This window comes from Anabrus simplex, chromosome 6 (genome assembly GCF_040414725.1).
Source record: "Anabrus simplex isolate iqAnaSimp1 chromosome 6, ASM4041472v1, whole genome shotgun sequence".
NCBI lineage: Eukaryota > Metazoa > Arthropoda > Insecta > Orthoptera > Tettigoniidae > Anabrus > Anabrus simplex.
In genome coordinates, this window is record NC_090270.1 from 10,093,401 (window position 1) to 10,118,178 (window position 24,778).

The window sequence follows — 24,778 nt, forward strand, 5'->3', positions numbered from 1 at the left end:
ATCTGATTCGGGCAGCTTGCCTGTTAAAAAGAGTATTTCCCAAAATATGACAGATTTTGGTCACAAATCTTCTGCACACACCCACACTTGTCGCAGAAATTACCAGGTTCTTCAACTTTCATTATGAAAACATTGAACGAAATATCCCTATGATATCTACTGTTTAAAACTGCATCTTTGAATCAGATATCAAGGACTTAGTTAACATGTAGCTCCACAACAATTTGAAAACTAGGATAATGGTCTTGTATAGGCTTTTGGGCTTAGGCCGTGTCAAGAAAATAAGGTTAAATTATTTACGTTTCACAGAGAACTGTGCTCTGCGTCATCAGAAAAAAATCTCGACTGTCCACGAGAAAGGCTTCTTAAACAATGACTTTATTTCCAGCTATTTCTTGTGGGGTGGGAATTTTTATGAACAGACTGACAGAGTGGCTATGGGAAGTCCACTTTCATAGGTTATAAACTTCATTATATTGTAAGTCCACTTTTGCCCATAGTGGCTAATTTCTTTATGGAGCATTTTGAGGAGGAGGCTATTGCTTCGACGCCCGTCAAACCTATGATATGGTGGGAAAATATTGATGATGCATTTGTGGTCTGGACAGAAGGATGTGAGAAACTTCATCTGTTTTTAAACTGCCTAAATCAGCAACATCCTTCAATTAAATTCACTATGGAGATGGAGTCGGACGGATGCCTTCCTTTCTTGGATTTTCTAGTAAGAAAGAAACCGGACGGCTCCTTAGGACATACCGTCTATCGTAAGCCTACCCACACAAATCGCTATCTTCATGCAGATTCTCACCACCATCCAACACAAAAACAAGGCATTCTCACAACACTCGCCAAGAAGACGAAACGAATTTGTGAGCCATCAAATATCCAGGTGGAGATGGACATGATCAAAGTCATGTTCAAGGGTAATGGTTACAGCGATTTGCAGATTCATAGAGCCCTGCATCCCAGAGAAACAACCAAGCAAAGCTCACAGAAGGAAGAAGTGAAGGGAACTGCCTACTTGCCTTACATTCACAACACCACAGATTGAATTGCCAAGGTCCTCCGCAAACACAATATAAAAACCGTGTTTGGCACCGCCACTAAAATTGCTCACAGTCTGAGTAAAATCAAGGACAAATTGTCCCCACTTTTACATCCTGGGGTATACGAAATTCCCTGTACGTGCGGTAAGGTATACATCGGCCAAACATGCCGGTCCATTGATACTCGTATCAAGGAACATGAACATAATATTAGTCACAACCAGCCAGACAAATCGGCAATAGCTTAGCACACTCTGTCGTCGGGTCATGATGTCATGTTACAAGATGCTCGAGCTCTTACCCACACTAGACACTACAGGTCCAGAATTATACGGGAAGCTGTGGAAATATGTAGAAATCCTAACAGTTTCAACAAGGACACCGGGTAGCAATTAAGTAATAGTTGGTTGCCAGCCGTTAAGGATTTACGTAGGTAGTTCCCTTTCCTATTGTTATTTTGTGTCGGTGTTTTCCAAATTCGTACGTTCCTCATCGCCAGATGTTTCATTCTAGGCTTGTGTCATTGTCGTACACCTTTAACGTACACACGTTTTATGACCCTCTTAGACTGATTCTGATGGTTCGGTCAGCTTCCGCTTCGAACGCTAGTGCTGTGCCACGTCCGGGGAGCCATCAGGTGATGAATGAACGTACTGTTTCCACTTCTGTTTTAATGTCTAATTTCAAAAAGTCATTGTTTAAGAAGCCTTTCTCGTCGACAGTCGAGATTTTCTTCTGATGACGCAGAGCACAGTTCTCTGCAAAACGAAAATAATTTCACTTTATTTTCTTGACACGCCTAAGCCCAAAAGCCTATACAATACCATGTCTATAAATACGGGCCGTGAAAGCATCAATGGCAGTATGATGGTCACTAGGTAAACTGTTGCTGTCCCTAAATTACCTTATAATACACTTATCAGAGCACATAGTCTTGAAAATTAGTTCGTCACTCTGCAAAGTATCCTCTCTCCTTTCTTCTGGCGATTTTCGTTTGGCAGGTGTAGGTTGAGACATATATGACGGCTGCCCAGGAAATATAGTTGTCACAGCATCGTCAGTTAATTTTGGCTTTACTCTAGGCTCAGTTAAAACGGAACCGTCTGGTCTTTTTGCACTGTGAAATCTAATTATGTGATTTTTGGGAATATGTTTAATATAGACACAGGCATATTTACTGGGATCAAAATTAGCTCGGTGTATAGCATGAATCCATTTAGCTCGGTTCTCCTTATCGGTAGGAAACACAAATGTTGAGGTAGCCACCTCCCTATTTGAACGGTGCACAATGGGTGCAGCACACACTAACACATTTTAATAATAATCAAAATTAAATAATAAACTTTGGAGTACTTTAGAGAATTCATAATAGCTCAGTGAGTTCACCTAACCTAGCAATACTTCCCAACACCAAGCTGCTGAAATTACAATGCTATAGTATTTAACACATACTATTGCTGAAAATACATCTTTTACTGATGCGTTTTGGAAACACGAATGAACATCTCTAATAACATTGAAATAACAACAATAACAACAACAAAATGCTACGAAAACAAGACCAATGCACTAAACGGCTGACGTTTCACCATGGAACTGTCATGTGTAGCAGGCCGGAACTTCGAGTTGGCCGTGGCCTGACACCCTACAGTCACAGGTTCATGAGGGATTTTCTCTTGAGATAACTATGACTTATTGACCTTTGTTCCTTCCTTCCATTAATTGAGGGCAGGAGGCAGGTAGGCTCAGGTCAGATTTACGGCTTTATGAAGATGGAGAGAAACTATTGGACTTTTGTATCAGAAATAACCTGATAATAAAGAACACATGGTTTATGAAGAGGAGTAGCCATAAGATCAGGCGATATAATTGGAATGGACAGTACGGAACACTTATCAATTTTATAATAACAGACCGAGAATGGGGAAAATATGTCTCGAATACGAAGATAATCCTCAGTGAAAGTATGGAAGGTAATCATAGATTAATGATTGTGGAATTAAAAAAATTAAAAATCTCTAAAATTGTATTGAAGAAGAAACCAAAGATCAGGATTTGGGAATTGGAGGAGGAGGATAAAGGAATGGTCATTGTATAAAAAGGAAGTTGCCTAACACGGAAATACGGAGTGGAGAAGAAGAGCAGGACAATTTAAGACAGACACTTGTGGGAGCAGCAATTGAGGTAATGCGCGAAAACAAAAGCAAAGGTTAAGGGAAAGGGGACACGGTGGTGGACAGACAAAATAAAAAAGAAAGGAACAAGGTGAAGAAGGAAATGGATAAGGAAAAGCAAAAAAACATATCAGGGGGATGAGAATAAGATAGAAAGGTGGTTACAAGTGGAATAAAAAAAGATTGAAACTACAAGTAAATAGGAGTATCAAGGAAGAAAAGGAGAAATGTTGGGGAGAATTTACCAACAAAATTGAGCAAGATAGTGGAGGAAATCAGAAACTATTATACAAAGTAATAACATTGAAAAGAATAAATCAAGAGAAAATCAAGGTATTAGAGAGAGAAGATGGATCCATAGTACATGACGAAAAGGATCTTCAGAAGGTGATGGCAAAGTATTTTGAAAATCTTTATAATGAGGATGACTGCTCGGAGGAAGAAGGAGATAAGAAAATGGAAATAGCACATGGAGAAATAGAAGAGAACCCGATAACATGGTAGGAACTTGAAAGGGGAGTGAAAGCAATGACCAAAGGTAAAGCAAGTGGAAAAGATGAATTCAATGCTGATGTGATTAAGGCAGCAGGAAGCAGTGGACTACAGTGGCTACACAGAGCCCTCAATGCCATATGGAAGGATGAAAGGATACCTGAAGCATACCTGCCAACTTTCCCGATTTAGGCGGGAGACTCCCGATTTTCGACAGTTTTTCCCGCCTCCCGATTATTCTATTATTTCTCCCGATTTTAGCTTATTTTTTGGTGAACTTCAAACATTTATTTTCAAATCCTGCTGTTTCAGCTTTTTTACACCAGTGGCCGGAAGTCCTTCACTCATTGGCCGCTTTCAAACGAAACATCGACGTTTATGAATGCGAGAAATGTTCGCGAATGTACGATGTTTATTGAAACCTTTATATCGCGACGCGTGTATCGATTGTCAATCTCTCGTTCTCGCGTTCTATGTTGGTGTTCGTTCACATCAGTCTAGTCGATTCCATTCTCTTTGGTCGATTCTAGAGACTCGTCGCTAGATATTGAGTGTTTCTTGGTAATTTAGTGACAGAATTTCAATGATAACTACTATAACTACTAGTGACTCTCTAGAGATTTTACGAGCCATTTGGAGACAATTCAGACTAATTTTTATTTATCTCAATATAAATAAAACAAGAGTTTTGTCCGTACATTGCTCAGAATTTAAGTTAAAAAGAATATTTGCGTACCGGTCTCGACCATCCATAGTAACAAGGGGATATGCACGTTTTATTTTTCCGTAATTTCTGTCCGTCTGTCTGTCTGCCTGTCTGTACGTACCGGTAGCCTACGTACGTACGCACGCTCATCACGAGAAAACGGCTGAAGAGAATTTAATGAAAATCGGTATATAACGTCGGGGAATAAGTCGCTACAATCTAGGCCATAAATAATTTTATTCACGCTGAGTGAAATGGTAGTTTAGGGGATGGCCTAAAATTTAATTCTCAAATATTTATGTTATTATTGGCCCTATTGATAAATACTACATAACTAAAGTTATATATTACGGTATACAATTTCCTATCATTTACGTCTTAACATTTTTACCGTACCGGCTATGATGATAGAGATATTCATGGATTCGGATTTTTTTTTTTGCTAAGTCCATATCAGCGCCGGGGTACGTGAAAATGGGTGAACAGAATGTTATGTAAAGTCGCGGAATAAGGAACTACGCTATAAATAATTTTATTCACTCTGTTCAAAATGGTGGTTTAGGGGAAGGTGCCAAAAATTTAATTTTTAATTACCTATCTTACTGGTCATATTGAAAAGTACTAAATAACAAAAGTTACACAGAATACAATTTCTGATTATTTATGTGTTATTAAGTTTTACCGTACTGACTACAATAATATTGGTGGTGATGGTGATTAAATTGTGAAGATAATTACAAGAATGAGAAAAAAGTCATGAAGGAACAATTGCTTAAATAACACACGAGGTTGTCATGAAAGAAAGGAGGACTCACTTGACATTAAATGCTCTAAATCACAGATTTGGAAGAAAACTAAGTGTGAAGGCCTCCAATATAGAAAGCTCATAAAATTGATCAGCAATAACATTACATTGACCATTGTTTGTTGTGATGTGCTTTGTGTATTCTGCTGCCATTTATATCCGATTGATAGGATTACTGCTGCGTATTGAGTTAGATCTCTCTCTTCTTTAGCATGCCATTCCTCTGGTTCATAAATTTTCTGATACTACTGGTACGTAACACACTGGATCAGCATAGTATTCCAGCTATTCAATCCCTACTTTGAGGCAGTGATTGGAATGAGCAGTGTGCACACTTAAACGAAATAATTACACAGGAGTATACGCGGCTGTCTGCAGCCTGGTCATTCTAGCTCTCAAACTTTTGAACTGTTAGATCGACACCGTAGTACATTTCGCTAAAAGTGAGAAAATGTGCTGTTTTCATTTTATCGAATATCTCTTATGACAACTTGCTTTTGATCGCAACATTCATACTGGCGTCATTGCAATGACCTATGTTGACTTTAGTTGGGAAAACTATAAGGACAGTCTTTCTGAGAATTCCGTAGTGAAGCACGGGTTCATCAACTAGTTATTTGATCCAAATAGCATTGCGCTTTGCATAATCCCTGTGCACTTAGTGCAATATATTAATCTATGCATTTGCTAATTAGCCTAATGGCATCTACTGTAAGTGCATGACTGTTCCACACATGCGTTCATACTATTTTCAGCAGGCTTATCAGGGACCGATCATCTCACTCACATACTTTCTGTGAGGGAATAGAGATGTGTAATTTTTAGCCTTGTAGCCTCGTATAGCTACAATCGGGCTTTGAGACAATAAGTATTATAAATATATTGTAGTACTGTATTGTGCAAGACATGTAGAATAAGCAGTTTTGATCAATTGTATCTCCTGATTTCTCCTGATTTTTCCTGATTTTCATATCAAAATCTCCTGATTTTTGGTTTTGTAAAGTTGGCAGGTATGCCTGAAGATTGGCAACAAGAAAGCATTGTACCACTGTTCAAAGAAGGAAATAAGAAGTAATGCGAAAATTATATCACATTATTATCACGTGGGCTAAAAATAATAGAGAAAGTCATAGACAAAAGACTGAGGGATATAATAGAAACATAGTTAGGGGAAGAACAATGTGGCTTTAGACCAAATAGATCAACAATAGACTTGATATTTACAGTGCGAACGATAATGGAAAAACATCTGGAAAGTAACAAGGAAATCATCTTCATATTTTTGGATTTGGAAAAAGCTTATGATATAGTTAAGAGGAAACGTATGGGAATGCCTACTGAAAAGGAATGTACCAAAATGATTAATTAACAAGAGAAAAAAGTTGTATCATGAGAGTAAAAGCAGTGTACAAACGGGGAGTGGTGACTCTGAAACATTTTATACAAAAAAAAAAGTCTCAAACAAGGAAGTGCACTGTCGCCATTATTGTTGGATGAAATCATAAAACGTGTAAAACAGAGTATCAGTAGTGATGAAGTGAATGCTTTGGTATTTGCAGATGATGTGGTGATTTGGGGAAAGGGAGAAAAGGAAGTACAAAGGAGACTGGACATTTGGAATGAAAATCTGAAGGAGTTTGGAATGGTAATTAGTAAAAAGAAAACTGTTGTCATGCACTGTGGAATGAAAATTTATGATATTTCAGGGCATTGAGGTGTTCCAAGTATCTTATGTTAAAATTCCTCGTGGTTTGTCCAATATAAGAAAAATTACAACTGTTGCATTTGATCCTATATACTCCTGATTTTGAAAAACTGTTAATTTTGTTTATTGATGTAGAGTTATGTAAGATTGTTGTATTTCTATTATTAGTTTTAATGGAGAAAATTTGGGTTTGTGAATGAGGGTGAAAAAAATATAAGACATTATCTTCATTCATTTTTGTAAACATAAAGTCCAAGCAGACAGTATAAGACATTATCAATAAACTTGTAAACTGCTTCAGTCATTTACACACTTATAACAGATGGTCTTTCATTTACCCTCTTTGTAACATGTTATACTATCTATTGCATTTCCAAAACAGTATCTTATCCTGTATTATTTAACAGTAATCAGTGGAACTTTGTACCATCTCCAGAATGTGACTGTGGAGCCCCGCGCCAGACTATTCCCCACATTGTAAGCGAGTGTCAACTGCGGGCTTATCCAGGTAGTTTGGAAGACTTCCTATCTCCAACAGCGGAAGCACTACAGTGAATTGAAAAGTTGGACATTCAGATATAACACTAATGCCTGAAGTGAATCAATGTTTTTGTTATTATGTATATATTGTATATAATTTCCTTGCCATACGCTAATAATAATAATAATAATAATAATAATAATAATAATAATAATAATAATAATAATGGTTCATCAGCAATAGTCTGCAACAGGAGGCAGACATTGTTGCCCTGGAGAAGGAATTATTTTAAAGGGTATTGTGTGAAAAAATTATAATTAGGGAATGTTCAACTTTCAAAACATGAAAAGAAAATGGATGTGAACTACTAAAGGGACTGAAAAATATGTTTTAACATGCTATGTTCTGTATTTTATCATAACGTTTCTGATTTGTCTACTTCTGTTATGATCACCCAATAAACGCTTCACATTGTTGTTGGTTTCTGTGGTGATCATGTAAAAAAAAAACTCGTCACCTACAAATTCTGATACAACATCAATAACAGAAGGATTATTTCCTAGCCTCCGTAACAAACTAGCATTCACTCCACGAAGTGCAGAACTGCACCCATATCCAGTTCGTTGGCACATTTATCTTCTCTTTGCACCTTGCATCATCAGAATTAAAACTGATACCACTGTTACTTTCATCAAAACAATGACAGTTATCATCACTTTCGAGCAAAGATTCGATTTATTTTTCTTTCAGCTGCCGGCGAGCTGCCGTGTTCGTTTACTTGTGTATCTAATGACACCAAACTATCGTCGATTATCGATATATGCATCCAAAGAATACGAAAAGAGATGTCATTCACAACTATCTCCATCTATTGTGGAATCGCTTAAATTGCATCATAATGTGCAAACACGGAACAGTTCCTTGGTTCTGACTCGCGTCCATAGTAGCGGAGCACAGAACGGTAAAAAGTTTCAAACAAATTTATTAAAAACCACCATTCCAATACTTTACAGTCTTCAAGTTTAAGATACAAATGTTACATAGATGTTAAAATGGGACATATTTCGCTTAAGCTTAGTAAGCATATTCAGCCACACGTAATCTAAAGATAAGTCAGGGCTCTGAACTGGGTTCCTCATTAAAGTATAATACATGCTTTAATACAAGATAAAAGTCATAAAAATCTAGTCTGTGGAGAAAGCAATGCTTAAATGTAACTAAAATTCAGTAATAAACTTGTCATCTATATATATAAAATAAGAGTTTTGTCTGTACATTGCTCAGAATTTGAAAAGAATGGTATTTCTGTATTGGTCATGTCCATAGTAACAAGGAAATGCACTTTTTACTTTTCCGTAATTTCTGTCTGTATGTATGTATGTATGTATGTACACGCATCACGAGAAAACGGCTGAAGAGAATTTAATGAAAATCGGTATGTGAAGTTGGGGGATGAGCCACTACAATCTAGGCTATAAATAATTTTACTCACGCTAAGTGAAATGGTAGTTTAGGGGAAGGCCTAAGATTTCATTCTCAATTATTTATATTATTAGTGGTCCTATCGATAAATACTACATAACTAAAGTTATATATAATCAAATTTACGATCATTTATGTCATACATTGTTACCGTACCGGCTCTGGTAAAGCAGATATTCATGAATTTTTTATTTTTGTTGCCAAGTCTATATCAGCGCCGAGCCACGAGAAAATGGGTTAACAGAATTTAATTAAAGTCGGTATATAGAGTGGGAGAATAAGAAACCACAGACTAAGTTATAAACAATTTTATTCGCCCTGTATGAAATATTAGTTTAGGGGAAGGCGCCTAAAATTTAATTTTAAATACCTGTGCTATTGGTGCTATCGAAAACTACTACATGACAGAATTTATAGAGAATACAATTTCCGACCATTTATGTATTATTCAATTTTACCGTACCGACTATAATAAGAGTGGTATTTCAGAACTGGAAGAAAACTAAATGTGAAGTTCTACAATATTGGAAGCGCATAACATTCAACAATAACATTACGTTGACTATTGTTTGTGGTGATGTTCTTTGTCTCTTATGCTGCCGCTCAACTCCGATAGATGTGATTACTGCTGCGTACCGAGTATAACAACCTGACTGAATACTGGCGGGAAATAGCTGGGGAGTTAAAAAACTTTCTTCTTTAGCATGTCATTCCTCTGGTTTATATATTTTCTGATACTGTTCTGCTGGTACAGAACTCACTGGTTCATCATAGTATTCCAGGTATTCGATCCCTACTCTGACGCGTTGTTTTGAATGAGCGGTGTGGATTCTGCAGAGGCTCACTTTGTAGTAGTAGTAGTAGTAGTAGTAGTAGTATGACCTGGCCTAGAATTACAATTTAGGCATATTCCAAATTATAACATCATAATTCACTAAATAACTCAAAATTTAACCCTGAAAAGAGCCGTTTCTTAAAAAGAGCTTCTTCCTCTTCACTTTTACTAAATTCTACATTCATTTTATATAGCAGTGAAGAGGGGGTTTCTCCTCTAGCTTGGAGGAAAATTTTGCCTCCAAGTCAGATAGATTTTTCCGCCGCCAGTGTAGTGAATTGAGATTTTCCGACTCATCGGGTACTCCTAGGAAACAGATTAGTAAAAGGAAATAGTTTCACCATTCGCCCCCTCCCCTCCCCTGGAAAAAGACTAAGAGTGCTCAAGGATCACGGCTGTCTGCGGCCTGCTCATTCTAGTTCTGGAACTTTGGACTGTAAGATCGGCAGCGTAGTACTGTTCTTTAAATGTGAGAAAATATGTGGTTTTAATTTGATCGAGTATTTCATGTGACATCATTGCTTTTACTCGCGCCATTCCTATTGACGTCATTGTAATGACCTATGTTCATTTCAGTTAGGAAAACCACTAAGACAGTCTTCCAGAGGATGTAAAAAGGCAGGTGGAGAGTAATTGTCTGCCATTATAATGCAATTCCCCAACCTGATTGTGACATTACAATGAAAATTCCCTAACGCATTCTTCATATGAGAAAAGACGTTTGGTGAGTTCTCCGTTGCGTTCTAGGGTAACAGTAAGAGCTATGCAGTTTAATACCGTCTTACTCTCAACATGTACACTACCGAACCTACAATTCTGTATACAATGTAGAATTCCATAGCGAAGCACGGGTACTTCAGCTAGTAGTATTATATGTTCATGGAATGAATACTAGTGTTTGTCTAAAAAGGTAGATTATTTGTAGAACGAGACATAGTCATAATGATCTAACATACAATTGGATTGTACAAATTAGTTGATATTAATGAAGCGTGGATTAATTAAAATATCGAAAAATAAATCTTTGAACGTTGTTGAGTTAGAATCAGGCCCTTAGAATTACAGTAGAGTTGTTGACTCCAAGTAGTTGCATAATAAGGTCAAAAGGCACTTGAAGCATCAGTGTAGAAGTGCTGTGTCTCTCTCATTGTAATAGATTGTAGTCATGAGCTGTCTAGCATAGATTCAACAAATACGGTGTTCATTTTTACATTCTGTACTCCAGTACGGTTATCATAATGAGACATATAGCGTGTAAGCACGGAACGGTTCCATGACTCTGTGCCGACGGGTTAAGTTTTGGTAGTATTCATGATATACTGGTGGAATATATTCCATCAGTTACTGTAAATCTTTCAGTTTTGCAAGATTTATAGCTCTTGGGCCATGATATTTGGTGGGGGAAGTGTCTCATAACAAAGATCTACTAGGTAATTTTGTTTATTTTCTAATGTCCACAGATTCATAACTCTCACCATAGCTACACTTTAAAAAGAGCTTAAAAGGTTGGTTTTTAGTTACTTTCAAACAAGTAATTTTGCTCAGTGGTATTCTGACACTATTTCTCTGTGGACTTTATCGAGAAGAGGTCTCTTTCTTTATTCAAATCAGAAATACAATAGAATAATACTACATTTAAAAGAAACAAACTATATACATAAATATATACAAGTAAAAGGTCTACAACAATATATGTCATACAGATGTCACACCGATTCGGCCCAAAATTTGGCCACTTCAAGGGCATTTGGATTGGTTAGCACCAAGTTTTCCATTGTGCACTTTGATGGGCACAAGGGACAACATAGCAGATGTTCAGTTGTCTGAAGTCACCACAGTCACAAAAGGCCATATCGATGGGGAAGTTCCATTTCTGTAGATTCGCTCTGGTTCTACCCACTCCAGATCTAAGTCTGTTTAAGGACCTCCATGTCAACCAGTCCTTGGTGTGACTGGGAGGCAACTCTTCCCGTGGTTCCATCTATTTCAAAAGGCCAGGGGTCTTTTGTTTCCATTTGATAATCCTGACTTTGTCCGATGATCCTTCCAGGTGTTCTGAAGATGTTAAAAATGCTTTCCTGGACTTCAATCTTCGTTGGGCAGGTTGGTATCCGAAGAGTGGATGTGAAGGCATTAAATTTGTTTCAGCCTTTCGTTGTTAGCAGCAACCTCTCTCCTGACATCACAAGGAGCAATACCGGCAAGGTAATTGATTTTCTCGAGAGGAGTTGGCTTCAGGATACCAGTAATTATTCTACAGCTTTCATTGAGTGCCACATCAATCTGTTTTGCGTGGTCAGATTTGTACCACGCTGGACAGGCATATTCACTGGCAGAGTAACATAAGGCTAGTGCAGTAGTTCTAACAGTTTGTGGGTGTGTGCCCCAAGTAGATTCAACAAGTTTTCTAAGTAGTGTGTTCCTGGAAGAGACCTTTTGTTTTACATTCATACAGTGCTCCTTGAAGGTGAAACTGCGATCGAGAGTGACGCCCAAGTATTTGGGATGGAAGCAGTGGTCTAGCGTAGCTCCATTCCATGTCACAACAAGTTTCCTGTTGGCTTGTCGATGTCGTAAATGGAATGTACAAACTTGCGTTTTGCTCGGGTTTGGCACAAGTTAGTTTTGATCATAGTAGTTGCCAAGTTCTTCTAGGGCAGCTTTCAGGGTGGATTCTACCCCTTCAAAACTATCTGACTGGACAGCGAGAGCAAAGTCATCAGCACAGATAAAACTCTTGGTGTCTTCAGGCTGTGGCTGATCATTTGTGTATATATTAAATAACAAAGGCGCCAGAACACTTTCTTGAGGCAAGCCTTTCTTTTGAGTTCGCAAACGACTTTGTCGACCCTGAAATTCAACAAAGAATCGGTGGTTATGAAGAAGTGTAGCTACCAGTCGTGTTAACTCAAGATCTTTAGTAAGACTGTGAAATTTTTTTAACATGAGTCTGTGGTTTACCGTGTCATACGCCGCTGTGAGATCAACAAATGCGATGCCTGTGACTTTTCGTAACTCAAAGCCATCTTCAATGTGCTGAGTTAGATGGAAAATCTGGGAGGTGCAATTTCTTCCGGGTCTAAATCCTGCCTGTTGTGGAATAAGAAGTGGGTCAATAACTTCAGTAAGGCGATTCAAAATCATTCGTTCGATGATTTTATATAAGTGGCATAGGAGAGATATTGGTCTATAACTTTTTGGATTTTCAGGGTTTTTGCCTGGTTTTAGGATTGCAATCAGCCGTGCCTTCTGCCAAATCTTTGGGATGTTGGATGATGCTAGGCATTTGTTGAATAATTCCACGAGCCACAACTTTGTTCCAGAACCGAAGTGCTTTATTTGCTCAGTGCAGATATCGTCCATACCTGCAGCTTTACCACTTTTGCACATTGTAATACCAGTTTCTAATTCAGTGAGATTAAATGGTCTGGCTAAAGTACTGATAGCCTCAGATTCCCCGGTCACAATTTTTGACACTGATTTCCTAATAGTTGATCGTGATTTGCCATTATTAAGCAATTGTGAAGCAATATAATTGGCTGTAACATTAGCATGGACTGAACATTTGGTTGAGTCACTTTTCAGTTTTTTCAGAAGTTTCCAAACCTTTTGACTATTAACTGAGAAATCTGTTTCCTCCATCAGTTTCAACCAAGTTTTCCTTTTGTTTTCTGAGATTGAAAAGAGTAAGTCATGTCCGGCTGAAATTGTCTCTCTGCTGAAAGGGTTCACTTCGAAGAGGGCAAGTTACTTCTCTAGGTAGACTTTTGCATCAGCAGTTAAACCTCGGCAGTAGTATGTTGTGCAACCTCTGGGTATTGATAAACGTGAGGCTTCGAGAAGAGGTTTTGCTGTGATAAACATACCAGGTGTCCAACAAGGAAGTGCCCTGTCACCACTCCTGTTCGTAATAGGAATGGACAAGGTCATCAAATTTATCAAGAAAATGGACAGTGAAACAAACACCCTGGTATTTGCTGATGATGTGCTTTTATGGGGAGAGACAGAAGCTGAAGTTCAGAAGAAACTTAACGAATGGAACAATACAAAAAAAATTTGGACTGAAGATGAGCAAAACAAAGACAGTGGAAATGGCCATCAACAGGGAAGGAACAAGCTCAAATATATTTCTGGAAGGAGAAAAAATGGAATCAGCATCCCACTTCAGGTACTTCGAAAGCACAATCTCGAAAGGCAACACTGTTAACCCTTTCACTCCGGTTGACTGCTGTTGCAGTCGGGAGGGAGCAGTGCCTCATAGCCGGTTGATTGCTGTGGAAGTCGTGTGTTTTTCGACTGTTTTCCGTTTCACTACAATAGACTGCTGTGGAAGTTCGGCCTTGGAGGTCTCTCATGGCTATCTTGGAAGTCTATAGTTACGGCTATGATGACCAGATGACAGGATTAACCAGTTCGAAGGTGAAAGCAGTGTGTCCCGTATGCTTCCCTGCGTTGACGTGCATGCTTGTGCTTCTTGACAGCTTTCAATCGCTTTGTAATTATGAAATGTGTGATGGCAGACGAAAGATATACTGCAGAGGAAGCTCTTGCCCTCATATTGGGTTGTGACTTTGAAGAAGATGACGAGAATAGGAATTTATCAAGTGATTCTGGTGACGGTCACACATTCTACTTCAGTTACCGCTTCGTCATCTAAAAAGGACGGCGTACTTCGATGATTTGACTGAAGATGAAGATAGGGAGGATGAAGATCAGGTGCCTGAACGGAGCAGAAAAGTAAATTGCAAAGAAGCCGAAGAAACATAAGTTCGACGCAGCTAATTCCGGATTGAAAAGTTCAGTAGACAGTGCTAACATATTAAGTTTCTTTCAGCTGTTTTTAACTCTTCTATGCAAGGAGGGTGGAAAGTGCTAAAAATATATTCATAAGCATTTCACCGAATATGCATTACAGTATGCCTGTCCTCTCCACAAGGAATGAGCCGTCTGCAGTATCCCGTACAGCAGGCTTGGTGAACCACCCGCTGCTCACATCGAGATGGTCATGCCACCATACTTGCTACGCCGGAGTGAAAGGGTTAAGCAGGACACAGAAAGCATCAAACTTCTACAGTCAAGTCAGAAATCTTCTCTGGGACTGCAAAATACCACAAAAAGCGAAAACGATCATGAACCACCCTTACTTCTTACCAATCCCCACGTATGGTTTGGAGACATGTACCCTACTTCTTCTTCTTCTTCTTCATGGGTCCTCTTAAATATTAGTTCCTAATTAGCGTCAACAAGTCCGGAGGGCCCCCTTATCCGCCAGTTGGGACGCGCCCGGTAGGGGAACAGACAAGAAAACCCCCACGGGGACATGTACCCTCCTAAACAAAGACTTCAGTAGAATCCAAGCAACTGAAATGAGATTCATTAGAACAATGAAGCAAACAACCAGAAAGGACAAGATCAGAAATGAAGTGAATAGGAAAGTAGCTGGTATCAAGGTTCCTATTACCGGTGTCATAACGAAATGGGCACGTAATGAGAATGAACAGGGAAAATCCTGCCAGAAAATATTTTGACCTTAAACTCATAGGAAGAAGACCAAGAAGAGACTGTAAGATCAGATGTGGAGGAGAGAGCGCTTCTACACCACACCCGAGAAATGATGATGAAACATACCAGTTGTCATGTTGATCAGGAACATAAATATAAGATACTTGCCGCTTTTTTTCTCAATAAGACCAAAGTCCCAGTCAGATAGTAAAAATGTATGTGCGGGTACCAAATATTTATCATCAACCCTGCCAGATTGTGTTGGATACATCCAGAAACTAACCAAATTAAGGTTCAGAATGGACAATTAGGTGACGTACTTTAGCAGAGATTGATTTTACATAATGCTTAATACATGAAATAATGTCATCCGCTCACATAAACATTGTTGCATCAGACGGGTTGTATGCCCAAAGTTGATGTTTATAAAATGCAGATGTGCACTTCTGCAAGTATTATTATTTTTTTGAACATTCTGTGTCTTTCTTCAGATTTTCATATGCAGTATTAGCCTTTTTGGTATGAAAGATCAGCTTATTCCATCCTTCTTTCCTGATGAAATGTACACTTTAACTTTACATGTCGCTACGTGGTGTTACTACAAGATGTGCCAAGGCTGAGAGTTTCCTTATCTTCATAGAGAGAGTACATTTACTTCTTAAAACATATAATTTGTTTATTACAGCCACCTACTGAATACAATAAAATCCTTGTAATTAGGATATGACCTTTAACAAAATAGCTGGCTGTAATAAACAAATAATATGTTTTAAGAAGTATACGGACCCAAAGTGATTTTAAGCACTTGTACATTTACTTCTCCACTTAAGTATTTCATATTTGGGTTTCTTTTTGTAGAATAATCACTGGACTGAGCAGGAAACCTATTGATGTGAGCTCGACCAAATGCCAGGTCTTCATTGCTGCATTTACTTGGGCAAATGCTGTGACGTCCTCTCTTGTCCACCTTTATTAAATAAATTAATTAAAACACTTGGCTTGTATTGTAAAACACTGTAAAATTTTCTTTATTCTTCATCCAGTCCCTTTTCCAGATTCTCTCTGAGAAGGGCAGTGTACCAAAGCCCTCCACCTTACTTGATCTTTCCACCATTCCTCTTCTAGTATTTTATTGCAATCGACTTCTCTATTTGCAACACAGTCCACAACAGAGCCCCTCCATCTCATTCTAGGACGTCCCCTAGGCCTCTTTCCAGTCTCTGTATCCATGAATGTTCACTTTGGTATTCTCTCTCCTGGCATTCTCATCATGTGTCCAAACCATTTTAGCTTTGCTATATCAATCTCTTTTTAAAAGTTTACACACTCCGATGCTTCTTATTTCCTCACTTTGTATTCTATCTCGTCTTGTCTTTCCCTGTATGCTCCTCAAGAACCTCATTTCAGCTGCTTGTATCTTACTTTGGCTCCGCTTAGTCAGCGTCCAGGCTGCTGAAGCATAGGTCAGTATAGGTTTATAATAGGACAAGTATAAAACCTTCTTGCACTTCATTTGCACATCTTTGTTCCATACAATATCTCTCACACACTGGTAGAAACTTGCAGTCTGCTGTATTCTTAAATCAATTTCTCCATCCAAATTCCATCTTGTGATATCACGCTGCCCAAATATGTAAAAATTCTCACTACTTCAAGGTCCATTTCCTACTTTTATCACTCCCTTGGATTTTTTGTTACCTCTCGACACGATCAAGGTCTTGCTCTTCGCAGTACTAATCTTTATTCCAAAATTTCTTATCTCCTCATTCCATAAATCAACTTGTGTCTGTTCTTCCTCTTCATTATCTCCCCAAACTACAATGTCATCAGCAAAGAGCTGCTTGCCCATCAACTTCTCCTTGATATTATGTAGCATTCTATCCATGATTATAAGGGAGACAATACACTTCCCTCTCTTATAGGCCTGTCTCAACTCTGAACCATTCAGTTGGACCCACTTTGGTTCTAACACAGCTTTCACAATTTTGATCCAATGCTATTACCATCTGCATTGTTTCATTCCCAGTCTGTGCCCCTGTCAATGTTTTCCATTTTCCATACCAAATTCCTTGGGACACTGTCCTATGACTTTTCAGTATCTAGAAACGTTACTACCATGTCCTTTCTATCATTTGACGCAATGTAAATATTGGGTCTTCTGCCTCTTCTGAATCATACTGGTGTTCTGCCAATTTTCCCTCTACTCTGTCTCTTATTCGTCTATCCAAGATTCTTTCAAGGATCTTAGCTGTATGAGGTATCAGTTTCACTCCACTGTAATTTTCATATTGCTTCCTGTCTCCTTCCTTGAAAATTTGTATAATGACCCGTTTCATCCACTCTTTTCTCTCCATATCACTCTGAAGAGGCTATACAACCACTGTAGACCAACTGCTCCTGCTGCTATTATCATTTGTATGGTGACCTCCTCACCTCATTTCATTCTTTTAGTGGCCCACTCGATCTCTGCCATGGACACCTCGTTTTCCTTATCTTCCATCTGCACTAAATCTGGTCTTTGATTTCTCCTTGTACCGAGGTATTTTGCACGCTGTAAAGCTGTTCAAAGTATTTTCCCCATCTCTGCAATGTATCCTGCTTCTATGTCATCACTTCCTCCTGTTCGTTTTTAATGAAGTTAGCACCTTCACCTGGGTTTTCCTTCTTTTTAACCCACTGGAATAAGATCTTCTTGCTTCTGGTTGTATCTTCTTGCAGAGATTCATTGAATTTTTTTTTTTTTTAACCACCTTGGAACACTCCTTCTTGCAGTGCCTGTATTCTGTTTTGCATTCTGTTGTTCTGTTTCTCAGCCATCTTTTCCAAGCTTGTTTCTTCCTTTTTTAACTATATCTTTTACCCTGTCATTCCACAGGGGTGTTTCTTGATCTTTCTTACTTCCTGATACTCTTCCACAGGTCTTTTCTGCAGACTCCGCCATGACTGTTTTAAAGTATGTCCATTCTTCTTCCACCCTTCCGATGTCTGCCTTAGGTATAAACTCTACATTTATTTCCTTCTGCAATTTCCACACCTGCCTAATCTTGGTCATCTTTTGTATCTTTCCCATCTTTAACTTGGCTATCACAACTCTGTGATCTCCTTCGAAAGATTCACTTGGGAGGGCTGTTACATCTACCAACATTTTCCTGTTACCTTTCTCGACCAAAATGTAATCTATCAGAGTTTTGATTTTGTTATCCCAACTATATCTTGTAATCTTCTGACTGTTTTTTCTCTCGAAACCATGTGTTACCAATGATGAGCCTATTTCTTCTACAAAAGTCTACCAAAATATCTCCAGCCTTGTTTCTCTTCCCATATCCAAATAGACCTATAATCTCTTCATCTCCTTTTCTTTCTTGACCTACTTGGGCATTCATGTCTCCTATGATCACAACTTGTTTGTCCTGTACATGGTCTTCCAGATATTCAAGGTATTCCTCTAGATCCATATCTGTATTTCCTGTTTGTGGAGCATAACCTTGAAATATACTTGTAACACCAGTTTCAAGTGTCAGTCTGACCTGAATCAACCTGTCATTTATGTTTTCCACCAATTCTAGGTATTCCTTTAGGTCTTTTCCATTATGAGACCTGCACCATTTTCCTCCACTACAGTATAAGGTGCATCCTCTCTCCTTTTCCTTTCCATTTGGTCTCACTAATTCCTAGCAATGCTATATCTTTGTCAACCATAAAATCTACAATTTCTTCCACTTTCCCTGTTAGTGTTACTACATTCGCCATCTTGATGTATTTGGTTGCTGGTCATCCATTTCTCACGTTTCTCCCAGCTTCACAAGAATTGCGCATCGCTTGTGGGGAACGCCCTAGCATTTTGCACGTCACTTGTGGGCAACGCGCTAGCATTTTCCGAATCTTCAGTACACTTGTCATCATATAGGCTTTTATTACGATGGGTTCGCCACTCCCAAAGGCATTTTAGAGCTACTGCCAGCCGAAACTTGTAGGCTGCTCCTAACATGGAGAACAGACGCCTTTTGTAGCCGCTCCTCGGGAGTACAAATGCTACAGTTGATACAGGGTTTTAGTGCATTTCCTCCACTAGGGCCCATTTCCCTTCTATAAGGACTCCTCCGCTCTTAGCCGTTGGTCCTTACAGTGCGTCAGCACTCGGCATGGAGACACTTGCTAAATGGTTTACTCCATTACCATAGCAGATTAACTGGCCAGAGATTTTCATTAATGTGAATTTACTGGTTTACCTAGTGGTACATAATAAAAGTAAAACATTCAGTATGTTTTCTTCTGATGATATAGATGTTGATTCCCATAGGGAATCTGAAATATTTGTCCCGAATGAGTAAATTTATAAATTGGTCCATTATTGGACATTATAAATTTTCCAGCTAACTCATTCCTGGTTGCCAGCATTTCGCCCCCGTGTGCTAGGTTGGGCTCGTTAGTTGGTACCTAGCACACCTACCTAGTGCATACCATGGAGGCCACTGCGTAGGCTACTTGAAGCCACCGGCAGTGCCAATGCACTATGAGAGACTTTGTCTCACTACCAAAAATTGACGTCTGCTTGGCCATCAGATGTTTTCTTTGGTCGAATTACCCAAGACAGTCGCCTGCTTCTTATCCCGAAGATTGCCAGAAAGGCCTTCTTGCAAATTTGAGTGTCCATATTTCCACCAACAGTGACTTTGTAAAGGATACTTGTCTGCCTCCTACTGCTTTCTCTTAATAGGATTAATATTTATACAACCGAAAATGTATGTATTTTGTAGACCCTGGTTAGCTAGACCCCAAAAATCGATAAAAAGTTTCTCATGTGCATCCACGGTTACATTATCAAAACAAATTTCCGCACAAACCACAATTTGTACCTTGTGATTTCGGCATTCTCACGACACTTTTATACTTCTTATATTCTTTCCCACTATTTTGTTTCTTCTTTTCAACGTCTTTCCACCAGTTTTCTGGATTGCCCTTCCTTTCGCAATAATCTCTACTAATTTTTCACACTTTCGTCCATGTTTCTCTCTTTTACCGCCACCATTGTTTCTGTTTATGTTTTCAATATAGAGTGCCAACATAAACACAGTTCACGCACTATAATATTGATATGGCTAATTACTCATTAGATTCTTCAAATTAGTGGATTATAAGCCCTATTTTGCTAAAATAAATATGTTTGGTAAAGTTTATAAACTTAAATGCAGCCAGTGTGATGCGAGTTACATTGGCCAGACTGGAAGGAGCTTCCTGATCAGGTATCTAGAACATTTTAATGCCATCAAGTACCAAAAATTTTTGGCAATGAGCCAACATATGGCCAATTTTGGAAACTCTTTTCAAACCATAGAGAACGATATGATTATTCCGCATCAAGCCATCAAGAGTAAATGATTAAACTTCCTTGAGAGTCTATACATTGACGTAGACCAAACAAATAATCCAACGTATAATTTGAACGAGATATCACAAAAAATTAATGTCTTATTGGAAGAAGTATTCAAACTTAATTTCAAACCACGTATCTCTTAACCTACTCTCCCTCCACCCCACCTTCCCTATAACCAAACTCCGCCTCCTGTCTCCCCCCCTCCTCTCACAACTCCACACTAGGAGCAGTTGTCCTTTCTAAACCCTCCTTCATTAGCCGGTCTACTACCAGCTGCATCACAACACATCACTCCCCGGACCATAAATTGAGGTAACCTTCTCTCTTTTCGCAATTTGAAGTCAGTACCTAAATTTTCCACGACTTCTAATAGATTTTCTCCTTCTTATAGATTCCATTCCATGGAACCACGATTTTATAGCTCTTATAGACAATTAACATCCTCATCATCAACCTTGGTCCGATTTAACTATACTAAGACCAACAGGCACGTAAGATTCAACAAAATTCTATTTATCTACAAAAACTAAGAACTTATTATCAATATTTACATATAATGATGAGAAACGCAAGAATTTTTCCACAAAAAAGAAAAAAGATCGCAATGAGAGAACATAACTGTTAAAAGAAACTTTTCACACAAATGTCTTTATTGTTTTATAACATTTTGATGTACTGATGATGATCCACAGGATTGAAACATATCTATGCTTTAAATTATTAGTTAGCAACATTGTGTATTGAATAAGGTGGACAAAAATCCTATATTTTAATTGCATTTTGTCAATACAGACCAAAGATGATTTTTTGCTAGGGGCTTCACGTCGTGCCGACACAGATAGGTCTTATGGCGATGATGGGATAGGAAAGGCCTAGGAGTGGGAAGGAAGCGGCCGTGGCCTTAATTAAGGTACAGCCCCAGCATTTGCCTGGTGTGAAAATGGGAAACCACGGAAAACCATTTTCAGGGCTGCCGATGATGGGATTCGAACCTACTATCTCCCGGGTGCAAGCTCACAGCCGCGCGCCTCTACGCGCACGGCCAACTCGCCCGGTAAGATGATTTTTATCATTAATGCATTATGTGACGTACGGACAATCGAACACCAAGACAACGAATACAAGTGATGGCACAATACTGCAAACACACAGTTTTGATTGCCAGCACTACCACAAGAGAGACTAGAAGCCATCCCAGTGCGAAATCACGCCATCTACTTAGGGTAAGCTTCGACAAATATACAAGTCATACAAGTCACAGGACTGGGAAGCGATGGAATCTGGGCAAACCAAGGTCAGAGAACCTCAACTGAGAGTGGATCGAGGTTAAAAGGATAGAGCAGTTACATTAAATAACATAAACACCATAAATACAAAGGATACTGGGAAAGTTTTGCAGTTTTAGACTTTTTCAAACTTATTTCCACCACACTCAATACACCTCTCCATACGTCGAAACCAGTCACTGAACCAACTCTGCCACTTTTCTTTGGTTACATTTTCACACTCTTGATCCCATGCTGCCAGAAGCTCCTCGTCGGATGCAAAACGCCGCTCTCTCAGCTTCATCTTCACTTCTGGGAAGAGTGCGAAGTCACCTGGGGCAAGATCAGGACTGTATGGAGGGTGATCAAGCACAGTCAACCCAGATCTGGGAAGAAAATCCATTGTTACATTAACACGATGTGCTGGAGCATTGTCGTGATGCAAGAGCCAAGTGTTGAGCCGTGACCTTGGAGGAGCTGCTTGAGAGCCTGAATGACCTGAGACAGACAAGTCTCGCAGTAACTGTCCTTTGTGTTTCTAGCACAACCCGAGTCAGGATGCCCCGTTTAGTGAAGAATACTGCAATCATCCTTTTCTTCACTGACCTTGACTTTTGCACAGTCACAGGAGAACCCTCACCTTCAAACAGCCACACCTTGTTCTGGGATTTTGTTGGGACATCGTAATAATAAAGCCAAGTTTCGTCACCTGTAATGATGCTGTTGATGTTACATGAAGTCCCATTTTCAAACTGTTTTTGCATTTCTCGGCACAATTTCACTTGATGTGCCCTTTGTTCCTCTGAAAGTGAATGGGCACCCAAAGGGAACAAACCTTGCTAACATGGAGATGGTCGTGTAGAATTGAATGAATAGCTGGTGCAGGGATGTGGAGGGTCTCTTCTACCTTCTGATATGTCAACCGCCTCTCCAGCTGCAACATTTTCCTCGCAGCTTCAATGTTTTCCTCAGTCACTGATTCAGACGGTCACCCAGAACGAGGATCGTCTTCAACCCCAAAATTTAAAATAGAAGTGTGAATGTATCAAGTGTGTTAAAATATATACGGATGATTTATCAGGAAATCGTAGAAAATAAGATGGGACTTCTTGTAGAAGACATTGTTAATGATAAAATATTGAGATGCCAAAGCTAGCCAATGTCAATGCTTAGTTATGTTAGTACGGCAATCAATTGGATCCAAAAAGACAGTCGAGTAGGTATTGTTATCCGTGTTGAAATGTTTATTCGAAGAATGATCGAGTTTTTACCTTAAACAAAATGTTAAAGAGAGATGGTTATATGGTATTGTGCATGAGACTTCCCATGCGTCAAAAAATGTTAGGTACGTTGGACTGTTCCAACAGCGCTAGCTTGACTAACCTTTCTGCTTCTAGTATTATAACGATGTGGCTGAGGCGGTGAAGGACACGGAGGTGGGGGGAATGGGGGGCAGATCCTTGCGCACAGGTGTTGTTGTTAGGGGCAGAATGGGCGGGCCTAACATTTAGCGAGGTGGTGGGAGCTTTAGAGCAAAAAGTCTGCGGGATTGTGTTATGTTTCGAATTCACAATACCTAATAACTTTGGAGTTAACTCATATAAAGGATTTTTTGCCTCAGTGGCATCATTAAGATTGTGGTCTTTGTTATAAGCTTGGTCTAAAAAGATGTAAAGACTTTCTAATTCATTCATAAGTTTCCCTTTGCCTGTACATTTTAAAATGGTGAGATCCTTTTCAATAGATGTAAACTGGTGTCCTGTTTCACTGATGTGTGAGCTCATCGCTGAATATTTGTTATGTTTGAAGGCATTGTAATGCTCCATATATCTCGTATAGAAGCTGTGCCCAGTTTGACCAACATAACTAAATCCACACTGAGCGCAAGTTAGTCTGTAAATACCAGATCTCGAAAAACGGCTGTTTTTATAATTGACTTTATTATGGTTAAAAAATATACTTTGATTTGTATATGAATGTATATTTGTATTTGAAGGCAATATTAATATCATATTTCTTCAGTGTGTTCACGATCTGGTGGATGGCTGGGTTATTGTAAGTAAACGTGGCATAACTAGTTTTTTAGGTTTATCCGGAATGAGATTCGTGGATAATCGCAGTTTATTGGCATTTTATCCAATCTGCATGTTTGTCCTGGTGATATTCCAGTCAGTTTTGATGTGTCTCTGTTCACTAGGTTTCCAATCATGGACACTTTGTTCCTGTTGGATAAAATCTTTCCTGGTGACATTATTAATCTGTTTCACCTTGTCCTCACCACCACATACTTCAGTTTTCATGGTACAATATATGAACAAATGGATGAGGTTGCCATGGGATTGCCATTGGCACCAGTCATCGCTAATTTCTATATGCAAGATTTTGAAGAGCATTTTCTTCATTCTTGCATTGTCAAGCCTTCCATCTGGTTGAGATATGTCGATGACACATTTGTTATCTGGCCCCATGGTGAGCACGAATTATCCGTCTTTTTGGATCACTTGAATAGCATACATCCGAACATTAAATTTACCATGGAGACTGAACATGGAGGATGTTTGCCGTTCTTGGATGTTTTGGTTTCTAAGAAATCAGATGGAACTTTAGGTCATTCAGTTTACCGTAAACCAACCCATACTAAGAGATACCTTCATGGGTCCTCTCATCACCATCCTTGCCAAAAGCGTGTTGTGCTTAACACCCGAATCAGCCAAGCAAGGGAGATTTGTGAGCAGGATAAATTAAACGGTGAACTTGAGTTCCTGACCAGAACATTTCTGAGCAATGGCTATTCAAGGAAACAGATTGACAAAGTGCTACATCCTAAGCCAAAAGACAGACTGTCACGTGATTCTCGTCCTTTGAGTCTGGCCTTCTTGCCATACTTACAATCTGTCATGGATAGGATTGG

The 24,778-nt window shown here is 39.0% G+C and overlaps 1 protein-coding gene across 4 annotated transcripts in view; it reads left to right on the forward strand.

The window, feature by feature from the left end:
- Positions 1 to 24,778, forward strand: part of LOC136876035 (guanine nucleotide-binding protein G(o) subunit alpha) — a 108,778-nt gene that overhangs the window by 58,809 nt on the left and 25,191 nt on the right. The window contains exon 8 of one of the 4 annotated variants that reach the window (XM_067149649.2): positions 7,336 to 7,885. The exons of 1 other annotated variant lie outside the window; for it this stretch is intronic. In XM_067149649.2, the coding sequence (XP_067005750.1) occupies positions 7,336 to 7,409 (74 nt within the window). In that variant the 3' untranslated portion in view covers positions 7,410 to 7,885. Of the gene's footprint in view, positions 1 to 6,782; positions 7,227 to 7,335; positions 7,886 to 24,778 lie in introns of those variants that run through there. 2 more of the 4 variants (XM_067149648.2, XM_067149647.2) reach the window with 2 other exon arrangements.